This window comes from Poecilia formosa, unplaced genomic scaffold (genome assembly GCF_000485575.1).
Source record: "Poecilia formosa unplaced genomic scaffold, Poecilia_formosa-5.1.2 Scaffold55, whole genome shotgun sequence".
Taxonomy (NCBI): Eukaryota; Metazoa; Chordata; class Actinopteri; order Cyprinodontiformes; family Poeciliidae; genus Poecilia; species Poecilia formosa.
Window position 1 is genome coordinate 1,674,729 of NW_006799994.1, and position 13,409 is coordinate 1,688,137.

General features: G+C 39.6%; 1 protein-coding gene across 1 annotated transcript in view; it reads right to left on the reverse strand.

Moving 5' to 3' along the window:
- Nucleotides 1–6,120: 6,120 nt before the first annotated feature.
- tspan9a (tetraspanin 9a) overlaps nucleotides 6,121–13,409 on the reverse strand; it is a 101,257-nt gene continuing 93,968 nt past the window's right edge. Inside the window, exon 7 of the mRNA XM_007553220.2 lies at nucleotides 6,121–12,452. Coding sequence (XP_007553282.1) covers nucleotides 12,381–12,452 — 72 coding nt within the window. The 3' untranslated portion in view covers nucleotides 6,121–12,380. The remainder of the gene's footprint in view (nucleotides 12,453–13,409) is intronic.

Below are 13,409 nucleotides of genomic sequence, written 5' to 3' on the forward strand. Positions count from 1 at the left end.
GGCTGACAGGTCAGATTCCACTAAACGTGTATGTGTGTGTGTGTGTGTGTGTGTGTGTGTGTGTGTGTGTGTGTGTGTGTGTGTGTGTGTGTGACTGCAGCTGAACTCCATTAGTGTGAAACTCATTTCACCTCAAACTCCACTTTGCCTCCTGTTTTTGTGTCGCATCAAAGTTTCAGATCCTGCTTACATCCCCACCAGCCTCTGCCTGCTTGTTTCCGTACTTAAGCTTATTGCTTCTGAAAGGCTCGTGTTTTAGAGAACAAACTGCAGCTTCAACAAACGGACAGGACTCTGTGAAATGTAAAGCAGAACGGCAGCAGACACCGGCTGGACAATGCCAACTCTGAGCAGGAACATCTAATGCAGTTAGAGTAAAAACACAAAACCAATCAGGCATGTTGTCGTCAAACATCCGGTTTGGTTCCTCTGTTTCTGATTTAGGGGAAAATTGACGGATTTCCACAAAAAAATAAAAGGGCAGAGGAGTCAGGAGAGGGTTCAGGATGGAAACAAGAGATTCACTCAGGTCTCCTTGAATTTTATAAACTTTCCTCTGAAGAGATTCTGGAAGCATATTCACACATTTCCTTCCCTGTTTATTCTCCTGTGGTTAGCAGGATTTGACACTGTTGATCATGATTCATTATTGAAGTGATAAATCACTGGGTCAGACGCTCTGGTCCAGAACTGGACCGGTTCGATTCTTACCTAAAGAGCAGAAACTTCTTCATGTCAGCAGGTAACTTTTCGTCTGAGCAGACAGAAGTCGCATGTGGAGTACAATAAGGTTCAATCCTGGGCGTCTCATAGTTATGGAGGTGCCACAACTTCTCCAGCTGAACAGAAACAAAACTGAAGTTATCATCTTTGGACCTAAAGAGGAGCGAACTAGAGTCAGCACAGAGCTTCAGCTATTAGACAGCAACCAGAGATCAGACTGAAATCTGGGTTAGTGATGGACTCAGACCTGAACCTTCAGAGTCACATAAAGATGATTACCAAGTCGGCCTTCTGTCACCTGAAGAACATCTCCAGGATTAAAGGACTAATGTCTCAGCAGGATCTAGAGAAACTTTTCCGTGCTTTATCTTTAGTTGCATTGATTACTGCAGCAGTGTTTCACAGATCTGACTAAAAAATACATTTAAAAAAATTCTCCAGCTGCTGCTGGAGTTCTGACTAAAACCAGGGAGACAGAGCACATCACCCGGTTCTACAGTCCTTAAACTGGCACATATTTACTTCCATACACTGAGTTCTTTTGAATCAGCGCTAAACGGCTGTTTACATTTGCCTTTGATTAATAATAACTGAAACATTTATCAATATGTTTCATGTATATTTGCTTGATGAATCTGATGGCATTTGACAAAATGTAACGTTTATTGCTGGTTTCATCTTGGTAAGTGCATTATGCTTTATGTTGTAAAGTGTTTGATTTGCCTTGTTGCTATAGAAATAAACTTGACTTCCTGCCAAGCCAGCAGATCATGAAGACTTAATGAGATTGATCTGCGTTTCCTTTGTAGCAGAAAACTTCTGAGTTTTATCCCCCTGATACTGAACTGCGACAAGTCGGCCTTTCTTAATTTGCCTGACCTTTTCATATTTTGAAAGCCGTTTTGAAATTTGTTGAATATTGATGCTATGAAAACACGACGATGTAGAAACATAAACCGACAAGATGAATCTGCCTTAATTAAGGATGTAAACGGCAAAACAGAAACATCCAGCTTTCTGCTAAAGACATAGACATATTCTTGTATCAGTGGGAAAGTCTTTTTTTCTTTGCAGCTTTTTAAGTAATTTTTTCTCCAGATCTTTAGCAGATGTTGAACAATGGTGGAGCATCACGTTCAAGAAACATTTCAGGACCTGGATGAGAGCCAAACAGATCTTAAAACATCACGAGAATGTCTGCCTGCTTAAAAATAAACATAAGAGTTATTTACAGCTTAAGTTATGTTTAAAGAACTCTCATAAAAGTTTTGCTTTTAGTGAGAAAAATAAAACACATGGATTTCGATGCTGCACAGGAAAAAAACACATTCAACTAAGTAGAAATGACTGATTTATTCTCATCTTCTATTCCTCTGAGTAACGACATAAAAACGTCGGTCTGTTCTGAAGACGCCGCATTCCTAAGGCTGAGACTCCACTGGACTTATACCCTGCAGCAACGATGAGCCTGATTATTCTTTCCTGGGGCGATCCTTGTGGTTTCTGCAAATGTACTTGGATAAACTTTAAAACTTTTTCTCCTTCTTTAGATAAAGAAGATCTCCAATATTTCCTTCAGCTGCCATTATCTCACAGTCAGGACATCCAGTCTGCTGTCTGTAACTCTGAAACGTGTTGGTACCCAAACGGGAATATTAATCCTCGAACTATATTTAAACCAAAGCATTTAACCCTCACATGATGAGCCCTCAAGTTTTTTCAATCAACTCATTTGAACTTTGCATATTTTGCAGTACTGTCTGTGGGTTTGCCAAGGGGTCCAAGTCCAGAAACTAATGCTGTTTGGGGCATGTTCAGGTGGAATCAGAGGTGGGTAGTAACTAGTCACATTTACATGAGTAACGTTTAGGAAAAGACAGCAGCATACTTTTAGGAGTAGCTTTACTCTACCGCACCAGAGCAACATTATTATGAAGTGTTGCTTCTCTTATTTAAGTAAACTGACTGACTGCACTGAATGAAGAACAAACATATTTTAACCAAAAATACATAAAAACACAAAGACCAATCTACGGTTTATGCTGAAGTGAGACCTCTTGTTTGTAGACAAGCTTTGATGAATTAATATTTTCCATCTGTAGGTCAAACAGACGCAGTAAAAACTATATATTGTCACTGGAAGTACTTCCACACTTAAAGTATGTATACTGTAAGCATTAGTTTTTCAAGTTTTATATTTAAAAATATATATTTGGAAATGTGTTTCTTCTGCTTTAACTAGTTATTAAGAAATCATGTTATTTGTTTTGTTTTCCTTTTAGTCTTTAAAATACCAAACTTACTAATTTATTATCAGTCTGATGACATTGTTATGATATTAAGCCTGATCTTATGATCAGCCACTTCATACTTACTTCAGTAAATCTTGTACGGCTTCTTTTTAAGTTTACTTATAAATACAAATATATTGACGTTGTGCTACTCTAGCGCAGCGTTTTGAGTATTTCCACCTCTGGTTAGAACTTTAAAAGTTTTTATACTCTGACAATATTCAGCACATGACCAATAAACAACAGAAAACATTTTAACAGAGATTTCAACTCATCCAAAACCAGAACTTACTGTTTGCTTTATGTGGTTTAAGTTTCTGACCAGAATCCAACAAAATACTGAAACTACAAGTGAGAGCCAGTCTGCTGAGGAGACGTCACAGGTCCGTCTTCAGGATGTGCAGACGTGGTTCAGAGCAAATTTCCTTTTTTAAAATGAGGATAAACAGATTTTAGTGTTTGGTCCTGCGATTGCCGTCCTGGACATGATGTGTGGTTCCTTTTGTCGTCCATTCAAGAAAAATCTGGGTGTGATTGTTGTTCCTGTGTTTATATCTGATAAACATATCAGTGATGTTATCAAAGCCAGTTTCTTTCATTTGAGGACTTTTGCTAAGATAAAATCTCATCTTCTTCTGTCTGATTTTGAAACCGCTGTCCACCCATTCATTACATCACGTTTAGATTATTGTAACTCTGTATTTTGTATTGCTGCAGTATTACAAAATGCTGCAGCCAGTCTGCCGACGAAAACAAGGAGACGTGAATCTATTACTCTGGTTTGTGCAGCGTTCACTGGCTCCCTGTTGCTTTTAGGATAAAATTCAAGGTTGTATTGTTTTTAAGTGTTTAAACTCTATGGGCCCTTCTTACTCAAGTAGCTCTTGCAGCTCTGAGGTCAACTGACCAGCTTTTGTCATCTGTTCCTAAAGCTGGGCTAAACACTGGAGGCAGCAGAGCCTCCTCAGTGGATCAGTCTCTCTCTGCCTAAGTTTTCTCAGTCAGTTTAAGTCCAGACTAAAAACTCATCTATTCTTTGCCTTCAAGTTAAAGAGAAAAGGTAAAGGATGAAAGAAAATCGCTGCAGCTAAATTTCAAAATGGGTGTTTTTTATTCATAGCTTTTTATATCTCTGCCAATTTTATATTTGTCTTATTATTTTTACTAAACTTAATTTTATTTCTATTTTATCATTTATCTACCTGTGGTGTGTTTGTTGTGAATCACGTTGGTCAGCTGAGGCTGTTGTAAATGTGCTACATGTAGTCAAGTCAAACTTTGACTAGACTACATGGAAGCTAACAAATCCAGGCAGAGCAAACCAGATCCGGTTCTGCTCCACAGAAACCATCCAGACAGAATCAGCTGTAAAACCCAGTTACCTCCTGCTGTCCTCATGGCTGAACCTGCAGACTTCCTCCCTCACGGCTGGAGCTTAAATTTCGGTCTTTGCTCCGTTTTAGTTGCAGCCTGACCACAATCACACAATCTGCTCCTGCTGCACCTGCTTGGTGGTCAGTGGGTGGGCGGGGCTTAAAGGCTGCGGAGGAAGTTTGGTTGAAGATCCGGAAATCCTCCGATTCATTAGGAGGAGAACCGGCGCAGGAAATACGGCGGCCATCTTGGAGCGGTCGTCCCTCCTACTAAGATGCCTCAGCACTGAGGGATGTTGTTGTTCTGGTCGATGGATTATTGATGTGAGGGCTCCACAGACAACATTTCACAAGTAAGATGGACATATTATTGTGTATATATTGTGATTAGAATATTACTTTACTGTATTTATGTCCACCGGCGAGATACCAGCTAATATTAGCTACAGTGCTTGGTGTAATACGGGTTCAGCCCCGCTATGAAGGCTAACTGAGATTCTGTACATCTAAAAAAATTAATTATTCTCTAACATTGACTTAGATTATCTGACACAAGGGTCTATATTAGAAATGAAACAATATAACACATATTATAAAACTTATATTATGTGTTATAACATTCACCGGCAAAGTTTACACAGGTGGTAAAGACTATTATTTATATTCTTTCACTCTGTCAAAGTAAGATACATCCTAAATCTTCCGTTTTTGTTTTGAAAGTGTCCTAAAGACACGATGTGAGGAAGAAGAGGGAGAAATCTACCTGGTTTCCCAAACCTGATGACTCCTACCTCTGATTTGTCCGGTTGGTTGTTTCCATTATGAATTAAACACCTTTTAACAATACTGTGCAAAAGTTTTAGACCAACCCATATATTTTTTTATATTATTTCTCTGATTTCCCTTCAACCATTAAAATGACTAAAACTGATACTTAAATAAATCTAACATTGAACTAATCTGTATTTCTTTGTCTAAATATTTTTAATATTTCATAATATTAGCTAAAATATTACATGTAGAAATCAATTATTTTATGATGTGTTGAACACGTTGGTTATTTTCTAATAAGCCCATGATCCCATTTTGCACTACTGCTTTTGTTATCTATTAAATAGATATTTATTTGACTAATTATTTCTGACCAATTTCTCTATATTTGTCCTAAAACAAGGCTGGCTGTCTTAAATATTTTAAAGAGGTTTTTGTTTCCAATGTTTTCTGGTATTTTGAAATCTTTGGGTATTTTTTTAAACAAATGTGAATTTGTTTAAAATTTGAAGTTTGCTTTAAAGCCATGATTAATGCACGCAGTTTGAGATTTTGAAATCCAGGGAAAATGCAGGAAAAAGCTGAAATGTTGTGCAGCTACTAATGCTTGATGAGTTTTTCTAGAATTACAAGATCAAATGTACTTTCACTACTTTTCCTGATCTGGAAGCTGTAAATTAGGTCTAATTTACTGTTTTCTGTTATATTTATAATTTACAAAGGATCCTTTTTTGCAGTTTGTTTTAGAAAGTTTAGTATAATACGTACCATAACGCAGTTTTGCAGACAGAACCCAGAAACAAACCTTAAAATCCCATCGGCTGCAGCTTAACAAGCTCAGAGCTTCGCAGGAACATGAGATTCGGTTCCAACTGAGATCCTCCTGAATTCAGGTCAATGAAATGTATGAGGCTGGGAAACGTAGAGAAAGCTCTAATAACAACAAGTGGGGGAAAATCCACTCTAGATTACTTTCACTTTATTTCAGTACATGTTACTCATACAAAATAATCTGTACAAAGGCTAAAATAGGTCAGAGTTTTGCATAGAAACAACAGCGATCTAAAACGACAAAACAAAACTGAGGGTGGAATGGCACAAAACATGCATTCTCTTTTACTCTCGCTAACACACACACACACACCCACCCACACACACTTCTGATGACATTAGGTTAAAAAGGGGGATCTGTGGAAAAGATGCTGCCGCTCATTCCGTCCTGTTAAAGTGCGAGACAAATTGCCAGTAGTTTGGACTTTCATCACCTCCTTTTTCTTCTCTATAAAGACCCTCAGAGCTCAACCTGCCGACTGCTGTTAGCTCATCTTTAGGAGAGCTCCAGGATTACCAGGAAGAAGCCGCTCTGAGGCAGGGATGCCTCTCTTTCATTAAACACTTCATGAGATCTGGACTGGCAAATTCCTCTCACCCTCCCCACCCCATAAAACCTGAATCAGTGTTTACATGTGGCCTATATAATTGACAGCAACATATAAATGAGAATAAATCAGAAGCAATGAGTCATTAAACATGAAAGGCAATGACTGTGCGCCATCTTGGGATTTAGTGACACACTTTCCTTTATTTAAAAAATAGTTGATTTGGAGAGAAAAGAGCAGGTAAGTGCACCACCTCGGATAGAGTAGCTTTGTAGCAGGAAGTCACAGGACGATGATGGCAGGCATCAGACGCCGCTGCCGAGCAGAGCACAACAACAAACACGCCGTTTCTGCAGTAGAGCATCATTTCCACCGCTCAAAGATTCGGCTTCAGCTCAGGAGACGGATTCAGAGCAGATTACACAAAATAATACGCCGAAAGGAGGTAAAAAAATTAAGTGATTCAAATAAAAAGAAACTGCTCCAAGTCCCTCAGAGCTACACAAAACCCGGATCGCTGCAATGCATTTAGTCCTCAGCATCTCTGTGACTTACTGAAGGATGAGAAAGAATATTTTATGCTTCTTATAAAATGAAAAAAAAAGTTTTTACTACAAGATCAAAATCCAGTCAAACAAGACATGAAAAGCTTACTGATAAAAACATAAATTTACATAAAATTTACACTGCAAGTGGAGGAAGAACAGCAAACAAGGAAAACAGACATGAACAGTACAAGAAGATATGTCTAAGTAAGCATGAAAGCACATAGTTTGTTAGAAAATTGAGCTGTCAGTGTAAATATATTCATTTGTGTTGAAGCAAACACTTGCATCAGTTGTAAGATGAGAATATATTTCTGTATATACACGTGGGGCTGGTACATTAGAGTGACATGAGCAGTTAAGCTGCACATCCTCATTTATTTCAAACTAGAAGTGGAACCTGCCAGCCGTGAGGTCATTAACTATATGACCAAAGTATTCGCTCAGCTGTCCGAGTCGTTGGATTCAGCTGCAACAGGAGCATCAAATCCAGCATTTGGGAAGGTAGACTGTGTCTAGAAACATCTGTGAAAAAATTTATATTCCACGTCAACTGTTAGTGGTAGCAAAGTGGAAACAGCTGGAAATTACAGCCACAAAGTAGTAGACTGTAAAATCACAGCAAATTTCAATGCTCAATTACGATTACGTTAATTTTTTGCGTGGTCATTGATTCTGATGATTAGATCAGATTCCTGTATGAACGGTTTTCAACATCAAAGCGACTCACACGCACAGCAGAACGTAGAGGTGACACAGCAGCGCTCCGTTTATGGACCCACTTTAATGTAACTGAGTCAAAATCATAAGATGAGGAAAAGGAAGAATTTAGCCCACGACTGCAGCTTCTGACCCGGTTCTGTTTGGATGTAGAGTCAGACCAGAACTGATGGGATTGGGATTTGTTACACTTCACTGACACACACACACACACACACTTCTTTCATAATTTTATAATTACAATTTTCAGCCATTGTTTACGGCATCTCCTGGTGCAGAACTGACGGATGTTTCAGGTAAAAGTCGGATAAAACATGAAAATTCAGACCAACGATGTCAAAATCATTTTCAGTTTGGATAAGAAACAACTTGACCAGTTGAGTCGATGTATTGATAAAACCCATTAACAAACTGTTGAAATATGAATAAACAGCTGTCTCTGCATTGATAAGTAAAATGAAATAATAGTGAACATCTTTTCACATTGATGTAATTTGGTTGCGTTAATAAAAACTGAGATAAAAACTGCTTTACTTTGACTCATAAAACGATATTTAAGCACACAACGTATTTTGAAGGTCCTATTCATGCGGCCCTCTTTTGGCCCCTGCACCTTCAGTTTGACACAAGGTGTCGAAGATTTGAAAACAATCAGATATGTTACACACATGGATGTGGAACAAAACTGATGTTTTAGGGTGGTGAAACCAAAGTGAGCCGTTCAGACTGGCGAGAAAAAGTCGGGAGAATGGCCAAGAATTTCCATGGCTGCACAGTGTGGGCTGCCATCATATATGAATTTATATAAACTCTACATCTCTCAGATGAAGGTAGACCAGAGAATACTGCTGGTAATGCAGTGTGTTTGCTAAATTTTCCCTCCATTCATTCTGAATCGATGTGCTTGTTCCAGTATTAAGACAAAAAAAGGCATTTTTGCACCTTGTAGAGAAGCGCTGCCAAGACTAATCCCCTGTGGAAAAAATGAATTAAAGGTGTCATCTGCGTACAATGAGAGTCAGTGGAGCGTCTGTCACAAACAGAAACAACAAAAACAGTAGAAAACGAACATTAAAACAGCAACAAACAACATACAAAAATAACATCACTGGACAGCTTTTGTTAAAATGTCATTTGGCCCTACGTTCTAAAAAACGCACAGATGAGCCCAAACTAAGCGACGGTGGCAGGGTTGAAGCAGAGTTCACACTCAGAGTCTCTGTATATTCGGATGACTCAGCGGCGAAGCGTTACAGAGTCTGCAGGCTTTGAACGTCACATTTGGAGAATTTTTATCCTCTACACCCTGCTTCCTTGTGTTTCCTATTTAACGTGAGTACAGTGAAATATTCACCTAGATTTTTTGTGAGGTGTACAGTGCAGCCTCACTGTAGCTGAGACAGTAACACTGATTCCTCCTGTAACTGTGACCCTCCTCAGTTTCCCTCTGCTGCTGCTTTCCACAGAGCTGAGCTGCTTCTCTGCAGCGTCTCAGTGTGGAGCCAGGCGTCTGCAGAGCCAGGCGGTAAATAAGGGAGAAAACAGTCGTGTGGAGTTTGTGGAGGCAGCCAAGCTGTGGGGGCTAAGAGAGGAGCAACCAGTCGTGCATGCAGTGTGCAACAGCAGCTGTCATGTTAACCCCATGGACACGACAAGAAGAGACGCAGAATATCTCAGGCTGCACAGAGCGCTCTAAATCTGCAGAACAAACCGGGAACCACATGTTGCACAAATATACAGAGTTCTACAGAAGAGAAACACGACCACTGAAAAAAATTAATTCTGATTTTTTTTCTCAGAATTGTGACTTTAATTTCAGAATTCTCAGAGATTAATACAATTCAGGAAAATAATGGAGAGAATAAAGTCATAATGCTGAGATTAAAATAAGTATTTTTTTCCCATGGCCCTAATCCTTTTCTGTAGAGTTCAAGTGATGCAAAATGCAAAAATTGTAACTAAATTTGAATTACAGTCACTTTAATACTTTGTTCAGGCTGTGAAAGCAGCAGCTGCTTCCAGAGTGGTCCTGTTGGACAGGTGGAAATCAGGCTTGTGAGGGAGGTTAGAAATGTGATTTATTCAGTGGGATGCACGTCAGGTGTCCAGAGCCTTTATGCACTGGATGCTGCGGCTTTAACTGAGTAATTTCAGTGAATTAAACAGAAACAGAACGGCACCAATCAGGCGACAGCGCTGTCTCGACCTCATTCTGCCTAGCTAGCGTACGCTGCGAACAATACCGCTGGGTAGCTTTCTAAACAAACAGAGCCACTAACTAATCATAGACACAATGATGTGTCACAAAATAATAATAAAAAAGGGCTGCAGCAGCAGAAAACCACAAAGACAGAGGCTGGAAAAGTAGAGAAGGAGTGAGCCTGGAAAATCAACGGACATTTCTTCTGTTTTATTTTATTTTTGCAGAACTTTTCCAGTTACTGTGTAAATATTGGCCAGGTGATGTATTTCAGCTGAATTTTAATTTTCATGAGTCTTTGTCTCTCCAGGTGATGAATTTTAAGTGAAATAAAGTAATCTGTGTCCCTTCTGGGTTTTTGAATCAAGTAATTTGATTCAAATACAGACTTTAATCGCTAAAAAATTCATTAGAATAAAAATTTAAATAAAAAAAAAATAAAACTAATTAGTATTAGTTGCTGTGTGAAAAAATATTTTGCATATAATATTTTAATGACATTCTTTAAGAAAACACAACCTAAAGGGACGCCGGGTTAATAGGACATATGCTCTTTTCTCACTTCCTGCTGCTCATATCTCATCATTTGTGCTTAATCTGCAGTCAGATCTGCTCCAGTTTGCACCTAATCAACCGTCTCTGATTAAAGCTGACCTGTTTCACTTTGTGTGGACGCGCTGCAGCGTAGCATCGTTCTCTGTAAACCGAGCATCCTCACTGTAAATAAAGCCATAAATCTCTCAGGTTTTTTCTTTCTGCAACTTGTCTCTTAATTTGCTGTTTCTTTTTCATCGTTGTAGATGTCAAAACAATTTCCCCCGGAGACGTCACAAAAACTGAATAACCTAAGCCTGACAGCCGCAGCTAAACCGATCCCCATCCAATAAAGGTAGCTCTTCACACCTCTTTATACCTCCTGAGATAAACTGGGGGGCATTCTCTCCAAGCCACCAGCAGATGAAGAGCATTTTTGGTCTGCGGGAGGCAGACTGATGCCCAGGCTTCCTGCGGTGCGTCAGTGCGTAAACAGACGTGTCCTACAGGGTTTGTGTTGCTATATCTATCTGCCTTGGCTTTGATCCCAGCCCCCTTCCCCCACCAATTCCTCTTTAGGCTGCATGAAAAGTAAGCTTACATGAAATATGTGAAGTTGCAAACCAGAGGTGTGACTGAATAATGAGCAGGAATGTCAAACTCACTGCTTCCTGAAATGTGGGAAGAGAATCAGGGTGTAAACAGAAAAAAATGGAGGCAGGGTTGAGTTGACTGAATGGATGAGAGCTGGAGGAGAAAACTGCTAACCTCCTCCTGCCAGCACAATTGATGGCTGCAGCAGTGAGAAAACATGTCTGCCGTTAGCCTTTCCTCTCTGATTCTAGGTTTTACCTCCTCTGAGTGATCAAACAGACACAGAGATAAACACACAAACACTTCGTCTAAAAAAACCAACAGACTTTATCACCCGGATCCCTTCGTGGCGCGCTAACAAACAGCTTAACACTGTGAATGTTGCCTCACAGGGGAATTTGAACACAGCAATGCGTGTTCAAGGACAGATTTATGAATTAAAGTTTATTACCCAGCGGATTTTGCAGAATTTGATGGCAAATAAATCCACTGATAATTCCTCACGCTCACATGATGTTCTTCCAACACTTTCCCTTTTCCCTAATCTCTCCAGCGCAGTAAAAAAAAAGAAAGGATCATGGATTACAACAAAAACCACTGACATGTCTGTGCCCCTTCACGTCAAACCCGAGCTGACACGCAGCGCATCTACCAGGTCGCCATTCAACATTCTGCAGGAGCGCTGAGCGTTTGAATAAAAAACAAATCTGAGAAATTTAAAACTAAAGTTTCAGAGACATGTAAGTCAGAGAAGTAAAAAACTAGCATGCCGTATTGGGTCTTTATCCATTTACAAGGGAAAACGTGGAGCTTTGTGTTGATCAACATGAAAAAACCTCCAGGAAGGAGAAAAGTTTCAGTTTCTATTTCATGGGTTTTCTTCACCTTGAAGATGCTGTATGGGCTTCAGTTCAGTCTTCATTGTCTCAAAATCCAACTTTCCTTCCAGCAAATTGTTAGTCCAAGAAAAATGATCAAGAAGATGAGAAAAAACAAAGTATATTTCATTCAGAACCAATGTTATTCTCTTGCGTGCCAAAAGTAGGTGTCCCTTCAGTTCCAGTTGTGTTACTCTTTGGCAAAATGAATGAGAGGAGGAGAGAGCAGGAAAGGTGCAGGAACGCAGCTGGAATCTGTACAGGCCAGGAAGGAGCACAGGATGCTTTACACAAGTGGTGAAGTGAGACGGAAAGCATGGATGTTGGAATCAGAGTCTCTTCCCAGCAGGCAGTGGGGCTCCTCTGCCCAGGTTAGGCGTCGTACTTCTTCCCTGTTCTGTGGATGTGATGGAAGAGCGTCATGGAGAACGCCATGCCCAACAGCTGCAAGAGAACAAGAGGGAAACGGAAACAAGTCACTTCCTGTAGGTTTCAAAGATGAAAACAGATGTTCACTTACACTGATAAAAACACAAATGTTTTTCATAATGTCTGACATTATTTCAGACAGTGGTGGGAACACTAGAGGATCAATAATTAACTAATTATCTCCATAATCCCCAGATGTTTAATTCTAGACATCTGATAATGGAGATCCACTTGAGATGCATTGTAAGGTCACACCTTGAACACCTTGAAGAGAAACCAGCCAAGATTTCAGGAACAAACTGTTGACCTCCAAATGTCTGGTTCAACTTTGGGTCCAAATCACAAATAACTGAAGGTTCATCTGTTTCAATCACTAAATGCAAACATCATAGGAACCAAACAGAAATATTACATGGGGAAGACGTCCAGACAGTCACTGGTACGGTTCCCAATGAAAATAAGAAATCAAAGCTCATTGCTAAAGAAGCTGGCTGTTTACAGAATAATGTGTCTAAGGACATCCATGGAAAGTTGAGTGGAAGGAAAATCTGTGGTAGGAAAAGCCATTATAGCAGTCACTACTAAGAACCACAGGCTGATCCGCACGTGTTCGTCACACTGATGCAGGAATTCATCCAACAGGAGCCCAGACCAGAATCCTCTACCGAACCGGGTCATTATGTTCAGTAGGTCAACATTCAGTTCTTCTGATGTAATATTCCAAATTACTGAGAAACTCAACTTTGTTTTTAGTCAGAATCAATTAAATGAACTGAAGTATTAGATTTTGATATTCCATTCTGTGGTTAATGAATATAAAACAGGTGAGCTTCTGTTGAGCAGAATTTGTTTTTCCTGGGTTGAACCTGAAGTGATCTGTGTGTGATCTGTGTGTCCTCTGTGTGTGATCTGTGTGTGATCTGTGTGTCCTCTGTGTGTGATCTGTGTGTGATCTGTGTGTCCTCTGTGTGT